At 35.6% G+C, this 15,289-nt stretch overlaps 2 protein-coding genes across 3 annotated transcripts; both read left to right on the plus strand.

Moving 5' to 3' along the window:
* The first annotated feature begins 1,419 nt into the window (after nucleotides 1-1,419).
* LOC147856201 (uncharacterized) lies at nucleotides 1,420-2,561 on the plus strand. Its single transcript, XM_087329022.1, has 2 exons — nucleotides 1,420-1,579; nucleotides 1,887-2,561. The coding sequence occupies exons 1-2, from the start codon at nucleotides 1,472-1,474 to the stop codon at nucleotides 2,337-2,339; spliced, it is 561 nt and encodes a 186-aa protein (XP_087185148.1). The 5' UTR covers nucleotides 1,420-1,471; the 3' UTR covers nucleotides 2,340-2,561.
* An 8,894-nt stretch (nucleotides 2,562-11,455) lies between these two features.
* On the plus strand, nucleotides 11,456-14,512 carry LOC147856202 (14-3-3 protein 7-like). 2 transcript variants are annotated; one of them, XR_015530682.1, is made up of 7 exons: nucleotides 11,456-11,614; nucleotides 11,787-12,093; nucleotides 13,064-13,151; nucleotides 13,672-13,781; nucleotides 13,884-14,032; nucleotides 14,138-14,233; nucleotides 14,417-14,512. XR_015530682.1 is itself a non-coding variant. In XM_087329223.1 (6 exons), exons 1-6 carry the CDS (start codon nucleotides 11,542-11,544, stop codon nucleotides 14,170-14,172), a joined length of 762 nt encoding a protein of 253 aa, XP_087185349.1. In that variant the 5' UTR covers nucleotides 11,456-11,541; the 3' UTR covers nucleotides 14,173-14,512. The 2 variants fall into 2 exon arrangements, 1 of the variants encoding a protein (XP_087185349.1); XM_087329223.1 differs by having other exon boundaries at nucleotides 14,138-14,512.
* Nucleotides 14,513-15,289: the final 777 nt, after the last annotated feature.

The following is a 15,289-nucleotide window of genomic DNA, read 5'->3' on the forward strand; positions in this document are numbered from 1 at the left end:
CCATTTCATTTGGAGGAGTGCTAGAAACCTCTACTATGGTGGTGTTTGTTTACATTTTACCATAAATTTGCCCAACTTATCAGTTGAAGTGATGCCTTGTATACAACCCCCAATGCAATCGACAACAAAAAAGACTTTATGCCTTTCGTTTTTATATTTACCCGTGTCAATCTCTTCCCACTAGTATACTTGCATACATGTCAATCTCTTCCCACTAGTATACTTGCATACATGACCTAAATTGAGCAGGGTTTAGGGTTCTAACAACTATCATTTTTCCTAATTCCTCAATTGCATTTTGAATAAGAGGCCATAGGAAAGAGAACTATTCTCAACCCAAATTAGGCAATCTTGCTTCAAAATTTCTTGGAACTCTACATGCTCTCCAAGGGACATTGTAAACTTAAACTCTTAAGAAGAAGATTGGAATGTGAGACAAACTCTATCAAGTCATTCTTTAGTTGAAAATATAACCTTAAAAGAAACCCTCATGCCTTTGTATATATGGCACTATTTGTACCCACCATAGAATTAATCCATTGACAAACCTAGTCTATGAAGAGTGTTTTGGTTGTAAAAAAACAAATAACACTTATGTCATAAATTCTTATCCACCATCTCTAATAGAACTCGTCATGGTTTTGTTCTATCCCTTCTTCTTCTTTTTCATAAATAATGCCTTTCATTCTAAAAGAAAACACCACCATGAGTGCGAGCTATTCAAGTACGAAAGACAATGTCACAAAACAAATGTTCCGGCTGAAAGGTGGCTAGTGGGGGAAGAACACAAAAGGCGGACGAGCTTTGGCAATGGTTGGGGAAGGGAGAGATTAAGTGCAGATGCATGGCAACGCATTACATCCTTTGTTGTATTTGGGTGTTTAAATTTAGGGCTTGGTTCCATGACACAAACCTTCAAGTCAAACACTAGGAACTGAAACCCTAGTGAGTAGTAATCACTGAAGGTTCCACCCTAGAAAGAGCTACAAACATAGTAACATATATGTGTACATGTGGGTGCTCGAATAGGGTTTTATTTCAAATGTATTGAAATTGCAGGGCCGTTTCTGTAAATTACAAGAAAGTGAGAACTCCACCCTCACTTTATAATACATATTAGAGAAAAGTACTAGGATGCCCCTGGAACTTCGTCTATTTACCAAAATGCCCCTGGAAATTCCAAATTTACCAAACTACCCCTATGTCCAAAAAAGTACACTTTTTCAAGTAATTATACACTCAAATCTTAGATAAGTAGGGCTAGTTCGGGTCCATTTCTTCCATCTTTGGTAAATAGGGCTTGTAGATTTGAGTGTATAATTACTTTAATTTTTTGGACATAGGGGTAGTTCGGTAAATTTGGAACTTCCAGGGGCATCCTGGTATATTATTATGTATGTATATATATGTATATGTATATATGCGCGTGAAGTGATGCCTCGACGGGGTTTTTCAGGGTTTCTCTGCGAGAATGTGGAGGTCTTCTTCTTCTTCTTCTTCGTCTGCTGTTGCTGCTATCCGCTCCTCATGGCGTCTTCTCTCGCAGAGAAAAGAAGCCATGGCTTTGGCTTCTCTCCAAGTATGTATATGATCTCCACATTTTCCCTTCCTGGGAGATTAATTTGCTTCTGAGAGAGAGAGAGAGAGATGGTAGCATCCACAAGGAGGCAATAGATAGATGCACATTGTAATTGTCCTCGTACCACAGATAGGATCTGTGGAACCAATAAGAGCGTACAAAAGGGTTCTAGGCATGAGACCCAACAGTAGTGTACAAAGCACGGTCGAGCTGTTTTCAGAGGTTTTATGCATTTACTAGAGAGAGAGAGAGAGAAAGAGAGAGAGTGAGTGATTTTGTGTTCATGCCTTTACTATCATACTATCAGGGCACCATTCCACCTGGCACATCGTCATCTTCCATGGGTGTGAATAATCTTCAAAGAAGGTATATAAGAAGGGAGCCAATATCCCAAGCACAAAGGCAAGCCGAGATGGAAGAAGAGGCAAGGAGAGTAGATCTAGATCCAGCCAAATGCCTAAAGAAAGGTGACCCTGGAACAATGCAAGGTATAATAAAAGATGTTATACCTGTAGGATATTGGGTCACCTTACCTAGTGGTAGAGAAGGTTACCTTCCTGCCACTGATCTTGGTATCACGGGAGGAGTTGTGCTGTTAGAACGCCTCATGAAGGTTGGACAAGAGATTACAGTGAGAATTGATAGTATTGGCGGTGGTGGACGTGAAATATTATCGATGAAGAGGCCGGAGTGTGTCCCTGTTATTAATGATCGATTTGGATTGGCAAATCTCTCGAGAAACTCGACAAGGAAACCATGATCTCTTTATGTAAAGAAAATGGCACATTTATTCTCTTTCAATAGGTAGGTATGAATATGTGGCATTCTAACAAAAGACAGTGGTTTTTATGAAGTATTATATTTATATTTTGTTGTGCAATACACTTTTGTGAAATCATGTGTGGCTCCTTTAATGAAGAAGACATATATGTAGCTGTGATGACACACAGAATTTTGAACTTATATACATTGATTTTAATTAGGTTTTGCAATGTATTTATTGTGAAGCTATGTGTGGCTGTGTAACAAGAGATATTGGTTTTATGATGCAGCTGCGATGCTATGGCGAAATTCCCACATATGTAATGTTGATGTCAATTTGTTTGTGCAATGCATGTTTCAGTTAAAATAATAATTCTCTTGAAAACAAGGTCTGTGCTATTGGTTCATATCTTACTATGTGTTGTATTGGACACTGCAACAAGAGATACATGAAATATGTGGTTTACTAACAGGAGAGATTGTTTTATGTTTTGATTTCTTGAGAGGTTGTGCAATGCAATTTGCGAAGTCAAAAATCATTCTCTCCGTTACAATTTAATTCTGCAATCTGGTTGTTTTAGCATAGTAGATGATTTTGCCTTGTATGGATCAATGCTGCATGCACATGCATGCAAGGTAAAATTCATTATGTGGTTAAGTTATTTGCTAGAAGTCTGTGAAGCAAATAACTTGCAGAAAATCAGTGGTTGTGCCAATCTGATGGTAAGGTATTTTGGTACCCCCAACCCAATTCAAGGAATTATCCATAAGGAAGCATTCATATAGAATTAATGGAGTCTTAGTAGCAAACATGAACAATAGAATTAACATGTCTGGACTACAAAAATAATTTGATGCAATATGTACTCATCCAAAACAGGATGGTCATGTTATTGTTGGAAAGGCAAAAGTAGATGAATTATTCAAAAAGACCTATCAACAAGGAAGCATTCTAGAAGCAAATTAATGGAATTTTGTGGCAAACAAGAGCAAGAACGTCTTATTCATTAGACCATGGATGCTGACTCTCTCTCTCTCTCTCTCAATTGTATGTTATGAAAGTTGACTAATTATGACAACATTATAGATGTCGTTGGAAATCATTTATTTATACTTATGACAAAAACCTCTCAATGAATTCCATTAATAACATTTGACTTACTAGTCTAGTATGATGTAAATATTGGATGATGCTTGAAACCTTTTGGTACATTCCTTTTCATATTTGAGTTACGTTCCATGAAGAGAGACTCACTCGATGTTATACATAAAAAATATGACAAAGAAAGTAGGAAATATGAGGAAATACGGCTATGAGCCTTAGGAAACATTATCCTTCCCAATATTCTTTCTTGTTAGCTGCGTTACCAATCTCCACTACCACAAGCTCAAAAATGTGTGCTCCATTTGAGCCTCTAATTTCGACATAGTGGAGGTAATAGGACTATGTCTTCTACATCAATCGGCCCACAAGCTCACATTGAGGATCTACTGTAGATCTTTGCAATGTCATAGTTGAGCTCATTGGTGTAGCCCTTCATTGACTTGTAGCATGAGTACAAGTGATGGAGCTAAAGAAAGTTGTGATTGTTCTTTGTTTATAAGCTTGTGTGGTTGTACCATTGTCCTTCAACTACTTCTTTTTTGTGTCTCTTGAGTTCTAGCAAGAAAAGCCTAGGCACCATTGGTTTTGTCATATTCCATTACCTATTGGAATTGATATTCGCTTAGCGGGCAATTTCGTTGGTGAGTAGTTTAGCTTGACGTTCCAGATTTGTATAAGTGAGAATTTAGATTACCTTGACTTGTCCTATTTCTAGAAGGGTGAATGATAAATTGCCAAATATACCATAGTTTTCCTAGAATTTAACTATTTCTATGAGTGAGATTCAACCTGGTTAGCTTATCTCGAATTTTGTTCTTTGTATTCGTGACATAATGAATTATCAAGTACACCTTAGTGTCTTAGTGAGGTGTTGTTTCTTTAGCTTGGTGGACACTCGATGGTAATAGTGAGCTTCCCTTGACAATAACTAGATACCAAATTTTTATCTCCTCCTTTGTGGATTGGTTTAATCCAATTCATGAGCCAATCTTGTGAAAAACCTTGCGTGCTACCTTGATCCATGATAGTTACTATCCATTGGTGAGCTTGTGAAAAAACTAAAATAGACCCATGCATTATATGGTGTTTCCATACTCGATATCATAGGCATTATCCTATCATGCATATAAAGCATATGTACACATTGTTCCATCTCTTCATCAATGAATTCGCCCATTATATCTTCTTTCCCTCCCTATTATATCTTGTTTCCCATTTTGATAAGCAAGAGGTGAGAATGATGAATTTCGATGTATCCCAAGTGTTGGCTCTTGGGTGAAATTTTCAATTTCACTTATTCTTACAGGGTAAATCTGACTTAACTGTTTCAATGATCGCGAATTCTGAATTTCGCATAATATCCAAGTGTTAATTCTTGGGGACATTTCTTCACATTTTGTTTTGCTTTTGCCTACAAGGTAAACCTCTCTAAAGTGCAAGCTTAATGGTGAACTGAGTTTCTCTTGATTTTTCCGTTTGATTCTCAGTGAGATTTTTCATTTCTGATCAAGAATACCTAATCTGAACGTGCAGGCTGTATGCCTATAATGATGGCTTGCATTTCTGAGCTCATTGTATGTGAGAGGATGATGAATTGCTAATATACCCTAAAGTTTTTTCAAGTTGAGTTTTTTTTGCTTGTGCTTATAAAGTGCATGTCCTGTGGTTATCAAGTGATGGATTGCATTTCTAAGCTATTTATATGCAAGAGAATAAAGAATTTCCATGTATACCCTGCGATGATTAGTCGTCAGAAAGGTGTAAAAATCTTTTACATAACTATTCAAAAGCGTGTCATCTATTGTGATGTAAGTATGGGTGTTCCATGCGAATTTTCGTATTAGGTTGTTGTAAGGTCAATTGCATTATGTTGGTTTTATACGTGACAAGTATTTAAATTCTGGCTTAGGGGGGTTTTTGATTGTCTTCCAAATTTCTCAATGAAATTCTGATATAGAACATTTTCTGCCCTTTTTACATGACATTTCCGAATGATACCAAAAAACTTATATTTGCGTGTCTAACCATATAGAAATGGTATCAAAGTGTTGATTTCCAGAGACATCAAGATGTTATCCAAAATATTGCTCTGTTCCTCTAAATTTGGGCAAAATCCATGTCTGTTTTGCTACCAAGTTGGCTTATCTGGTGAAAGGAGACACTATTAAGTTGTCCAAAATATTACGTAGTTCCTCAATTGAATCCAAATTTGGGCCAAATTCATGGACCGTCTTCATGCCAAATTGGGTTTTCTTGAGAAAGGATCAAGTAACTTTCGAAACCACTCTGCTGTATGCCAAAGCAGATAATGTATTATGGCAATGAAAAACCATATTTGATGACATTCTATTCAGAGAATGTAAATATGTATGAGTTTCCATGAAGATTAAAGAAAATATCACATTTGTGAGTATTCTATACACTATAGCTGTTTGATCCTTGCTATAATCTGATTGTAAAATGTCTAGAAGTCCATACATTCATTTGAACAAATGTACATACATACATACATATATGTATACACACACACACACACACACACACACATACATATATATATGTATGTATGTATAGGATACCAATCATGACCAGAGAGCTGTGAAGATCAGGAGAGATTTTTTCTCGAGATATAGTTTTTATTTCTTAAACATAATGCTCACACCACACGGGTTACAAAATGAAGTTGTCTCTTGCAAGCTTCCTCGTTCATTGCTAATAAAACATTCACATTTCTATCCCTTCTATTAAATCATCACTCTTGATTTTAGGAATGGTGGTACATGGCCGTGATATAACATTGCAGGTTACCGTGGATGATATGCTTTTGCACTGTTACGCTGTAGCTACAGGTGCAAGTCAACCCCTTCTTATCGGTGAACTTAAAATTCCCTTTGGAAGCTACGGGAGAAGCTCTTCACAGGTTGCTTAGAAAGAAAATGAACTTAAAATTGTATACTTTGAAGAATTATAGATTTAACTGATGAGTCTATATTATGGTGAAGGAAATAAACCATAATTTGCACTGGTTCGTTTAAACTTGATACAATTTGGTCATTGTTCAGTAGTTCAAAAAAATTTGTATACATCACATGTACTACTTACGTACCTAGCATTGATTTTGATGATTTACTATTACAGGCAGTAGAAAGTGCTGAAAGAGGGTGGAATGAACAGGAATATAACATACCTAGTTAGGCTTATTTTTAGCTATATATGATTATTACACATTGTGTGTTTGATTCCAATTCTCTTCTCAATAGACTGAGATTGTATTTCCTGTATAGAACATGGCATTCATGCATTAAAACTAAAAAGAAACTACTTTTCCTTAGTCTCACCATCTTTTTTTTGTTGTGTTTCATCAACCATCGCAGCGTCCAACCGATACTCTTTGCTTTTGAATCACATCATATATTCTGTGTAATGAATATTTCTACATTCAGTAAAAGAAAACATAGTCAACAAAATCAAGTTTTGTTTTTCTTCAAATGAAGATCTAATGATGCCTTTACCCGGGCCAAGGTCACGTTAATCCACGCATGAACCTAGCCAAGAAATTGGCATCTCGTTAGGTGACCATAACATTCATCAAGAGCCAATTCATCCTTGATTGCCTGATGAAGATGTGCACGCGATGGCTGCAAAATATTGTGGACACACATTCGTTCTTGGGCATGATGTCATACCCAAAAGGATGATAGGGGAGAATGATGGACCACAAGTTCATGAGTCCAGTGACCACATCATCCATGACATAACCAGACACTACGAGGCCCTCCTCCAGCACAATACCTCCCACCTTCAATTTGCGTTTTATTTGTTTGGCTTGCAGGTTTTAGTCTACGATGACTTGCTTGGTACGATGCAACCAACATCCACACTGCATGAAGTAAGTCGAAAATTTTATTACCCTTGGGATTTTGCATATATGAAAAGACGTTATAGATCACCGACAATTTAATTCATTTTAGTTAAATCATTTATGTAATTCTTTACATTAACCATTGACCTGATCATTTTTACAGGTTACATCTAAGTTTTGTAAGCAATATGCCCAGGTCGGCAAGGCAATAAACGAAGCTTTGGTTGCATATAGAGATGATGTGGCATCTCACTCTTTTCCTTAATGCCGCTTTTTCGCCTTACAAAAATCTAACCAGAAAGAGGTAGAATCATTTTTGAAGCAAACTCAAGGGTAAGGGTTTATCTAATGCAGCCCAAAGCTGCATCAGCATGTGCGGTTGCAAGGGATAATGTAAATGAGGCATGTCATCACAAAAGGATGAATTATTTGCTCTTAAAATTTCACTTACTCAAACCAAATGGTGAGATTAAAAGATCATATAAAGGTCCAAACCATGCTTCTTTTAAGGTATCAAATCCATTCCTGTGTCAATGAGAGATAAAGACCTCCATCCCTGGACAATAGACATCTTACAACAATAAGTGGTCTTTTCGATAAGTTGGAAAAACAAAATGGTTTTATTGACATTTGATGTTTGTTTTGGGTGTCAAGAGTTGCTGGAGAGAGGAATGAAAAAAAGAGAATCATTGTTGTGCATACTTTTTTTATTTCTATGTGTCAACTTTTAAAGAGTAGAGCCTCTTTTGTATTGAATCATGGACAATATTTTTGACATAGTAAATAGCCCATCTACTAGAGCTATTTTGTTATGTAAAAATATGCTGGAAAGGCAATCTTTTATTATGTTAGCTATGATCTTAGCTATGCAGTTACAATACACTAAATTATTTGAGTTTTCACCATAAACCTCTCTTCATATTTTATTACTTATTCTATATATATCGTGGGGGAAATTATAAAGAAAATGGGAATGCCTCTCATACTTACATTAGGAATCGGCAATGGTTTGGTTTCAACTTAATTGGTTTGGCCTTAACCAGTTTAGGAGTTTTCAAACATTAACTGAAGCAATCCCTAAACTAGTTTGGCTAAACTGATTATGCATTAACCAATTTGACAAGGCTCGAGCTGAACTGAACCAAGCTTAAACCAGTTAAGGAAGCTCAAGCTTGAACCGAATTGCCAAACTGCTTTAAAACGGTTTAATGGCTCGGTTCTGGTTTGAGCCGAGCCATTATTGACTCCTAACTTAATATTATAAAGAAAATACAAATGCCTCCTTGTTTCTCATGTATCAATTCATGTTCAATCTGTTATTTTGCATATTGATGTATGCTTTGTTCGCACAACTTCTATTATTGATATGTTCTTCATGAACTCCCCATTTTCTAGCTACTTAATATCAATATGTTGACCATATGGTCTTTTTTTGGTGACTCATCCACATGCATGTGTTAAATAATCAACTATTCATAGTTTTGTAGATCTAATGGTTGCTTTCTTGGTAAAAGTGAGTTATTTCGTTTGTGAGGTTTTTCACCAAAAAACCTTTGAATGGTGCATCTGAGTTTTTGCCTTTCCTAACAAATATTCATGATGTGTGTTACAACTCTCACTTTTATAAGGATGTTATTCTTGTTGCTTGGCCACATCTACAAGCAATGATGGATCATGGATAGAGGTTAACTTGACTTGGGCTTAGTATAGAAAATTTTAGGAACAAGCATATTTGTTCACTACATTATTACAACATGTTTTTTGTATCTAAACCATAGAAAAGTAACCGACATGAAGTCATCATTCTTGTCTCTATTGAAAATGATAAGCTTTACAATTAGGGAGAGCCATCCATCCCTTGTTTAATATTTGAGTGAACCACACACACACACACATGTATATCCCCATAAAGCATTTTGCCTCTTCTTTGCCCATATATATGATAAAAGAATCCGAATAAAGGCTCACCTACTTTACAAAATGTAGAGTTTTTTTAAAGGAAAAAGCTGATCATTATTTCACATAGGTTTTAGAATAAGTTTATGATTTTACAAGACATGGTTAGCTTATTGATTGACGAATAATCAATTGATGCTAATAAGTTAATCACTTGATCAAGTAGATAATATAGAACTAAAAATTGCATGTGCCAATTTACGTGACAAGCAAAATCTACGGTGATGACTATGTAGATTTTCATCCCGCCCGTATATATTGTGGGTTGGTTGTCATGTCATCAAAACAACCTAGAGTAGGTGAAGATTCATAATGTAGACATTCATACGAAGTTTATATTAAGTCCATTAATAAATGTTCATTGATGCCACTACCAATGCAATCTGACTTAAACACTCGACTTCTTTTGCTTGAGTTATTTTAACAAAGCTGGATTACCTAGGTTTTGGTTATGTTCATGACATTCAAGGATAGTCACATTGCAATTACGTACTAAGAGAGGAAGAAAAATATACGTCAAGCTGATTTGAATCACAATGTCATAGACTTTGTCATTCTATCATTTGAAACAAGTAATACGAGGAGCTTTTAACTTGATGACTTAGAGAGGTGTAAGGACTCAAAACCATCCCCTATTTCTTTGCTAACAACTTTTGTTTTATATTTTATGGGGGATGTATCATATTAGCAATGGAGAATCTAAAAAGTGGGCCAGTTTCCGTTCACACGCATGCACCACCCGCACCTGGATACTTTTTTGGCGACATATGTACTTGATATCATGAGTGGGAAACCTTGACGCAAGCGATGGTAAACCGCAAGAAAAAACAGAATAGTTCACAAACACACACGTGGGCTAGAGGTGTTAGAGAAATGCAACGTAAAACAAACGTCAATATTGGAGAGATAATGACCAGAGGATAGTATTGACAATCCGATCTGAGACACAACCAAAGTTGCATCCACCCATACAAACCATACACATTACATACATACATACAATACATAGATTACATACATACATACATGCATTACATTGCATACATCACATACATTACATACATAGAACATAATATTCGTGTTCGAGCAAGCATTCAAACGTTTGGAAACGAACACGTTTGAAATGGGAAAAATATGTACTCTTTTTTTTACATTTTTTTCATTTACTCTCATTATAAGTTTGTTCATCCTAGTGGTAAGGAGTCATGTCTATCTTATGTCTTGGGTTTGATTCCCAAAATTCTCATATCTTTCTCTCTAATTGGTACCATGTCATAACAACATTTTATCTTGATGTTATAATACTTTTTTTCTTTTACACTTTTATTATTAGAACTAAGCACAACCTAGTGGTAAGTTGCTATACAACTATTACTTGTGTCTTGGGTTCAATTCCCAACTTTCTCATATCCTCTTGTTAATGTCATGGCAAAATTTTATGTTAGTGTCATGTTTCTTTTTCTTCTTTTTCTTTCTTTCTTTGTTATTAGAAATTAGCTCACCTGAGTGGTAAGTTGTTATGCTACTACTACTTATGTCATGTTTTCTTCATATTCTCGAATATAAGTTTTATGAGTTTTTGAACGTTTGATTATAATTTATATTGACATGTTTTGATTCAATCTCTATAGTTCATACTCATTTTTTTGTAAAGTTTTAAAGCGAGGATGATAGAGATGTCTTGATTCGCATCCCAAAAGTATGCATGTGATACAATGCAAATATTGCAACCATACTTATGTTGGTGGTTCACAATGGATTATTAGAGTCCACTTATTGGGATTGAGAGAGTGAATCAATATATAATATGGACCCTAGTCAATTCAATCCAACGTTGAGATGATTTATCATACACGTTTGTTTGAATCATACGCGAATGCAAATGCACGTATGATACGTATGGTTCATTCTATGATTACATACATACATGATACAATACATACATTACATGCACATTTGCATATAATACATAGATTAAATAGATTACATACATACATACATACATAGATTACACACGTGTGTAGCCATTCAAAATTATACGTTCTCACGTGTGTGTGTGTGAAAGGAATTTGTGCTCTTTCGTTCGTACTGATCCCAGAGAGAGAGAGAGAGAGAGAGAGAGAGACGCGCGCGCACACACACACACACACACACACACACACACACACACACACACACTCTCTCTCTCTCTCTCTCTCTCTCTCTCTCTCTCTCATTCGGCTTCATTCTCTGACAGAGAGCCACTACAGCTTCTTGCCTCTTCTTCCCCCCATCGCGATGACGGCCGAGAAGGACAGAGAAACTCAGGTCTATCTAGCAAAGCTCGCCGAACAGGCAGAACGCTATGAAGGTATAAGTAAAAGCTAGATCTCTCTCTCTCTCTCTCTCTCTCTCTCTCTCTCTCTCTCCCTCCCTCCCCCTCTCCTTGTTCTTCTTTCGATTTCGTAGATCTTGTCATGTCCCCGTCTCGTTTTTTCCGCATCCCTTTCCGTAATCCTCCATTCCTGCATCTTTCTCCGCAGAGATGGTGGATTTCATGAAGAATGTGGCCAAGCTTGAAGTGGAGCTTACTGTTGAAGAAAGAAACTTGCTCTCTGTTGGCTACAAGAATGTTATCGGTGCTCGCCGTGCTTCTTGGAGGATATTGTCTTCCATCGAACAGAAAGAAGAGAGCAAAGGAAACGAACAACACGTGAAACAGATCAGGGAGTACAGAAAGAAAGTCGAGGGGGAACTTACTGATATCTGTAATGATATTCTGGCTGTGATAGATCAACATCTTTTACCTTCTTCAAGCTCTGGAGAATTTGCTGTCTTCTATCATAAGATGTATGCTCCATTTTATTCATTTATTGCATTTCTGTGCATGGTTTTTCGCCTTCATCCGAAGATATATGCTCAGATTTGTTTTATCAGAGGATAAATGTTCGTTTTTACTCATATATATTGTTCAGATTTTCCTGCATTGTAAGTTGTATGTTCCGTTTTTATAGAAATACCATCCTTTTATATTACAAGATGTATGTTGCAGTTGACTTTTAGCATAAGATATATGTTCATTTTTTTGTCGTGTCATAAGATGCAAGGTGATTTTTATAACGTTTGTGCTCATTTTATTGTTGTTATAAAGTGCATATTCAATTTCTGTTATCATAAAATGTATGTTTACGTTTTGTTTTAGCTTCGTCTTCTTTACCATAAGATCTGTTCACAAAGTTTTGATATTTAGTTGATGGACATTTGGGCAATGATTTTGTATGCCCGATTTGTTTTTGTTACATTGTGACATTCATCCGTACTTTGTTTAGTTTCCGTATTTGGTTCTTCTTCTTCTTTAACGTGAATGAGATCTGCTCACGAATTTTTGGTATTTACTTCATAGACATATAGACAATGATTTCGTTGCCCAGTTTTTTAGTTATGATTGTCTGTGAGGAATGTATACATACCATCGTGGTTGTTTAAGCATAGGTAGTTTCAATGATTTGTTATCCAAGTATACATATTGTAATATCATACAATACATACTATACACTTTTATTTTCTCCTTATGTTTCAGTTTCCAAGGTTTGATATCCACATTATAGAGATAATTGCTAATAATGACGGTCCATCCAGACAACTTATTTGCTCAAACAGGGATAATGTCAAGGATATGTTATCTGAGTTTTAATATCTTGTGCAATATGAAATAGCCATCTTAATACAGAAAGTTGTCAATGATTTGTTATCCAAGTTTTGTAATTTCCAGTGATGTTTATTTGTTCTTGATGTGCCTTTCTATTCTTTAATGTTCCAGGAAAGGGGATTATTCCCGATATCTAGCAGAGTTCAAAACAGGAGATGAAAGGAAAGTGGTTGCAGATCAATCTTTGGCTTCTTACCAGGTAAGCTTCTGATAGTTCACAGTAGTACTACTATCGAGTATAACGACGTGCTCACAGCATTTGGATGATTAGTCAAGCTAGGGATATCCATTTAAGGTTTCCATATTATTATCACAAGTATTGATGTATCTTCTGAATCACTTTTTTTAATTATTTCTGTTTATAGCAATTTGGAGTCCTAGATATACAAGGGTTGAGATATTGGTGCCCCTCCAGAGATTAAAACTAAATAATACTTTTGATCGTATGTTAAAAAATTGTGAACTTACAATTTATTAAGGTATAGTGCAATGGAGTCTAATATGATCTATGTGAGGATTCTTCAAACATGTAGGAATGGATTTTGAGCCTGAAATCTACTAAAACTCTTTTACAGTTTTAGAAAAACTTTAAAAGCATCCATGTTCAAAATTTTTAAGAGAATTTAGATATTGACTAGCTTTGCATAATTCATATATTTGAGAGAGGGGTTTATGTTTGTATGGATACACTAACCTTGACCCTATTATTGAGTTTGCAGGCTGCATCTAACACAGCATCAACGGAATTATCGCCAACACATCCAATCAGGCTTGGCTTAGCATTAAACTTTTCAGTGTTCTATTATGAAATTATCAACTCTCCAGAAAAGTAAGTCTTAATGTTGTACTGTGAACTTCAAAGAAAGTTAAATATTATTATTTTCCCTTATTGAAGTGAGAGCATTAATTTTTTCTTTTTTTGTAATGTCAGGGCTTGCCATCTTGCGAAACAAGCTTTTGATGAAGCTATTGCCGAACTTGATTCACTTAGTGAGGAGTCTTATAAAGATAGCACTCTGATTATGCAACTCTTAAGAGACAATCTCACTCTTTGGACATCAGATTTGCAAGATGATGGAGGTTTGTCAGCTGAAGCACATGCATTTTAACTACTGTATTGTAAGAAGAAAATGCCTGTGCTTGTGGGGGGGAAATTGATTACTTTCTTTGTTAACATGAATTCAGGTGATGATCAGATCAAAGGTGAAGAAAAGGAGTAATGTTACCTTTTCAGATCTCTATATCAAGGCAAGATAATACAATTGAGCTACTTGAGTTATGGTAGGACTATAATAAATGCCTTTTTGTTTTTGATTTACCTACTTCATACATCAGCGACATCCTTTGATTTTCGGCATTTGTTTTGTGTGCTCTAAGATTGTTAGCATCTAATCATGCGTTTTACATTAATGTAATTAGGAGGGTCATACTATTGATTCAGCAAAGTTGTATTGCTGTTTTGAGGTCACATGATTATGTAGTTGCTTCAGTTAGTCTGTTGCCGCCTTCTTTAATTCAGGCTGTTGCTAAGAATGTCGTAATACATTTCCATTTTCCTTCCATACTTTGTATTGCCTCAATTATGTGTTAAGTTCAAAGCCAATATTTTAATTTCGTTTATTGAGTGTTTTGAAATAATTTGATTGAAATGATGAATGTCCGAGCTCATGCATGGTAGAGCAAAAAACTTTCTCAAGCTCATACATGGTAGAGCAATTTTTTATTACAAAAACCATAGTATGAACCATACGTGCATTCGAAACATTCGCGAATGTTTTAATCAATTGAGTATGGGAAACACCCTCGAAGAATGGTAAATACTATACTTTTGGATTAACTATTTATTATGAGGTAAATAAACCTAAAAAAAGGAAAAAAAACACAAGAATGTGTAAATAACATTTGCATTCATTTTCGAACGTAGGAAAACAAATGTTATGCTAGACGAACACGAATTTTATGTACTATGATAAAAACATTGCATGTTGTCTTTAATTGAGTTCGAACTACTAGTTCAACTCATTGCCTGTAGCAATGAATGCAATGAATGTAAATAAATGTCAGGGTGCTTCCTGTGTTTAGGACTCTGTTACTCCCCTTTTCTGAGTTTCATAAAAATAAAATAGGATGATTGCTCATCTCTTCTGTTAATTAGTGGTTTCCAATTTTTTTAATGACATATATTAGGTATTGGTGACAAAGAAAACGCTCATTGTTATTCACTGGTTTTGTTGAAATGGAATGTATTCTCTTTGTATTCTTATTGTAGTTTCATTTTTTAAAGATGTTTAAATTAGCTATGTATGCGTTGGCTTGCACTAACTAATACATCCCAAG

Source organism: Azolla caroliniana, unplaced genomic scaffold (assembly GCF_043228905.1).
Source record: "Azolla caroliniana isolate FFs.n. ecotype wild unplaced genomic scaffold, voAzoCaro1.0.p SCAF_13, whole genome shotgun sequence".
In the NCBI taxonomy this organism is placed as follows: Eukaryota; Viridiplantae; Streptophyta; class Polypodiopsida; order Salviniales; family Salviniaceae; genus Azolla; species Azolla caroliniana.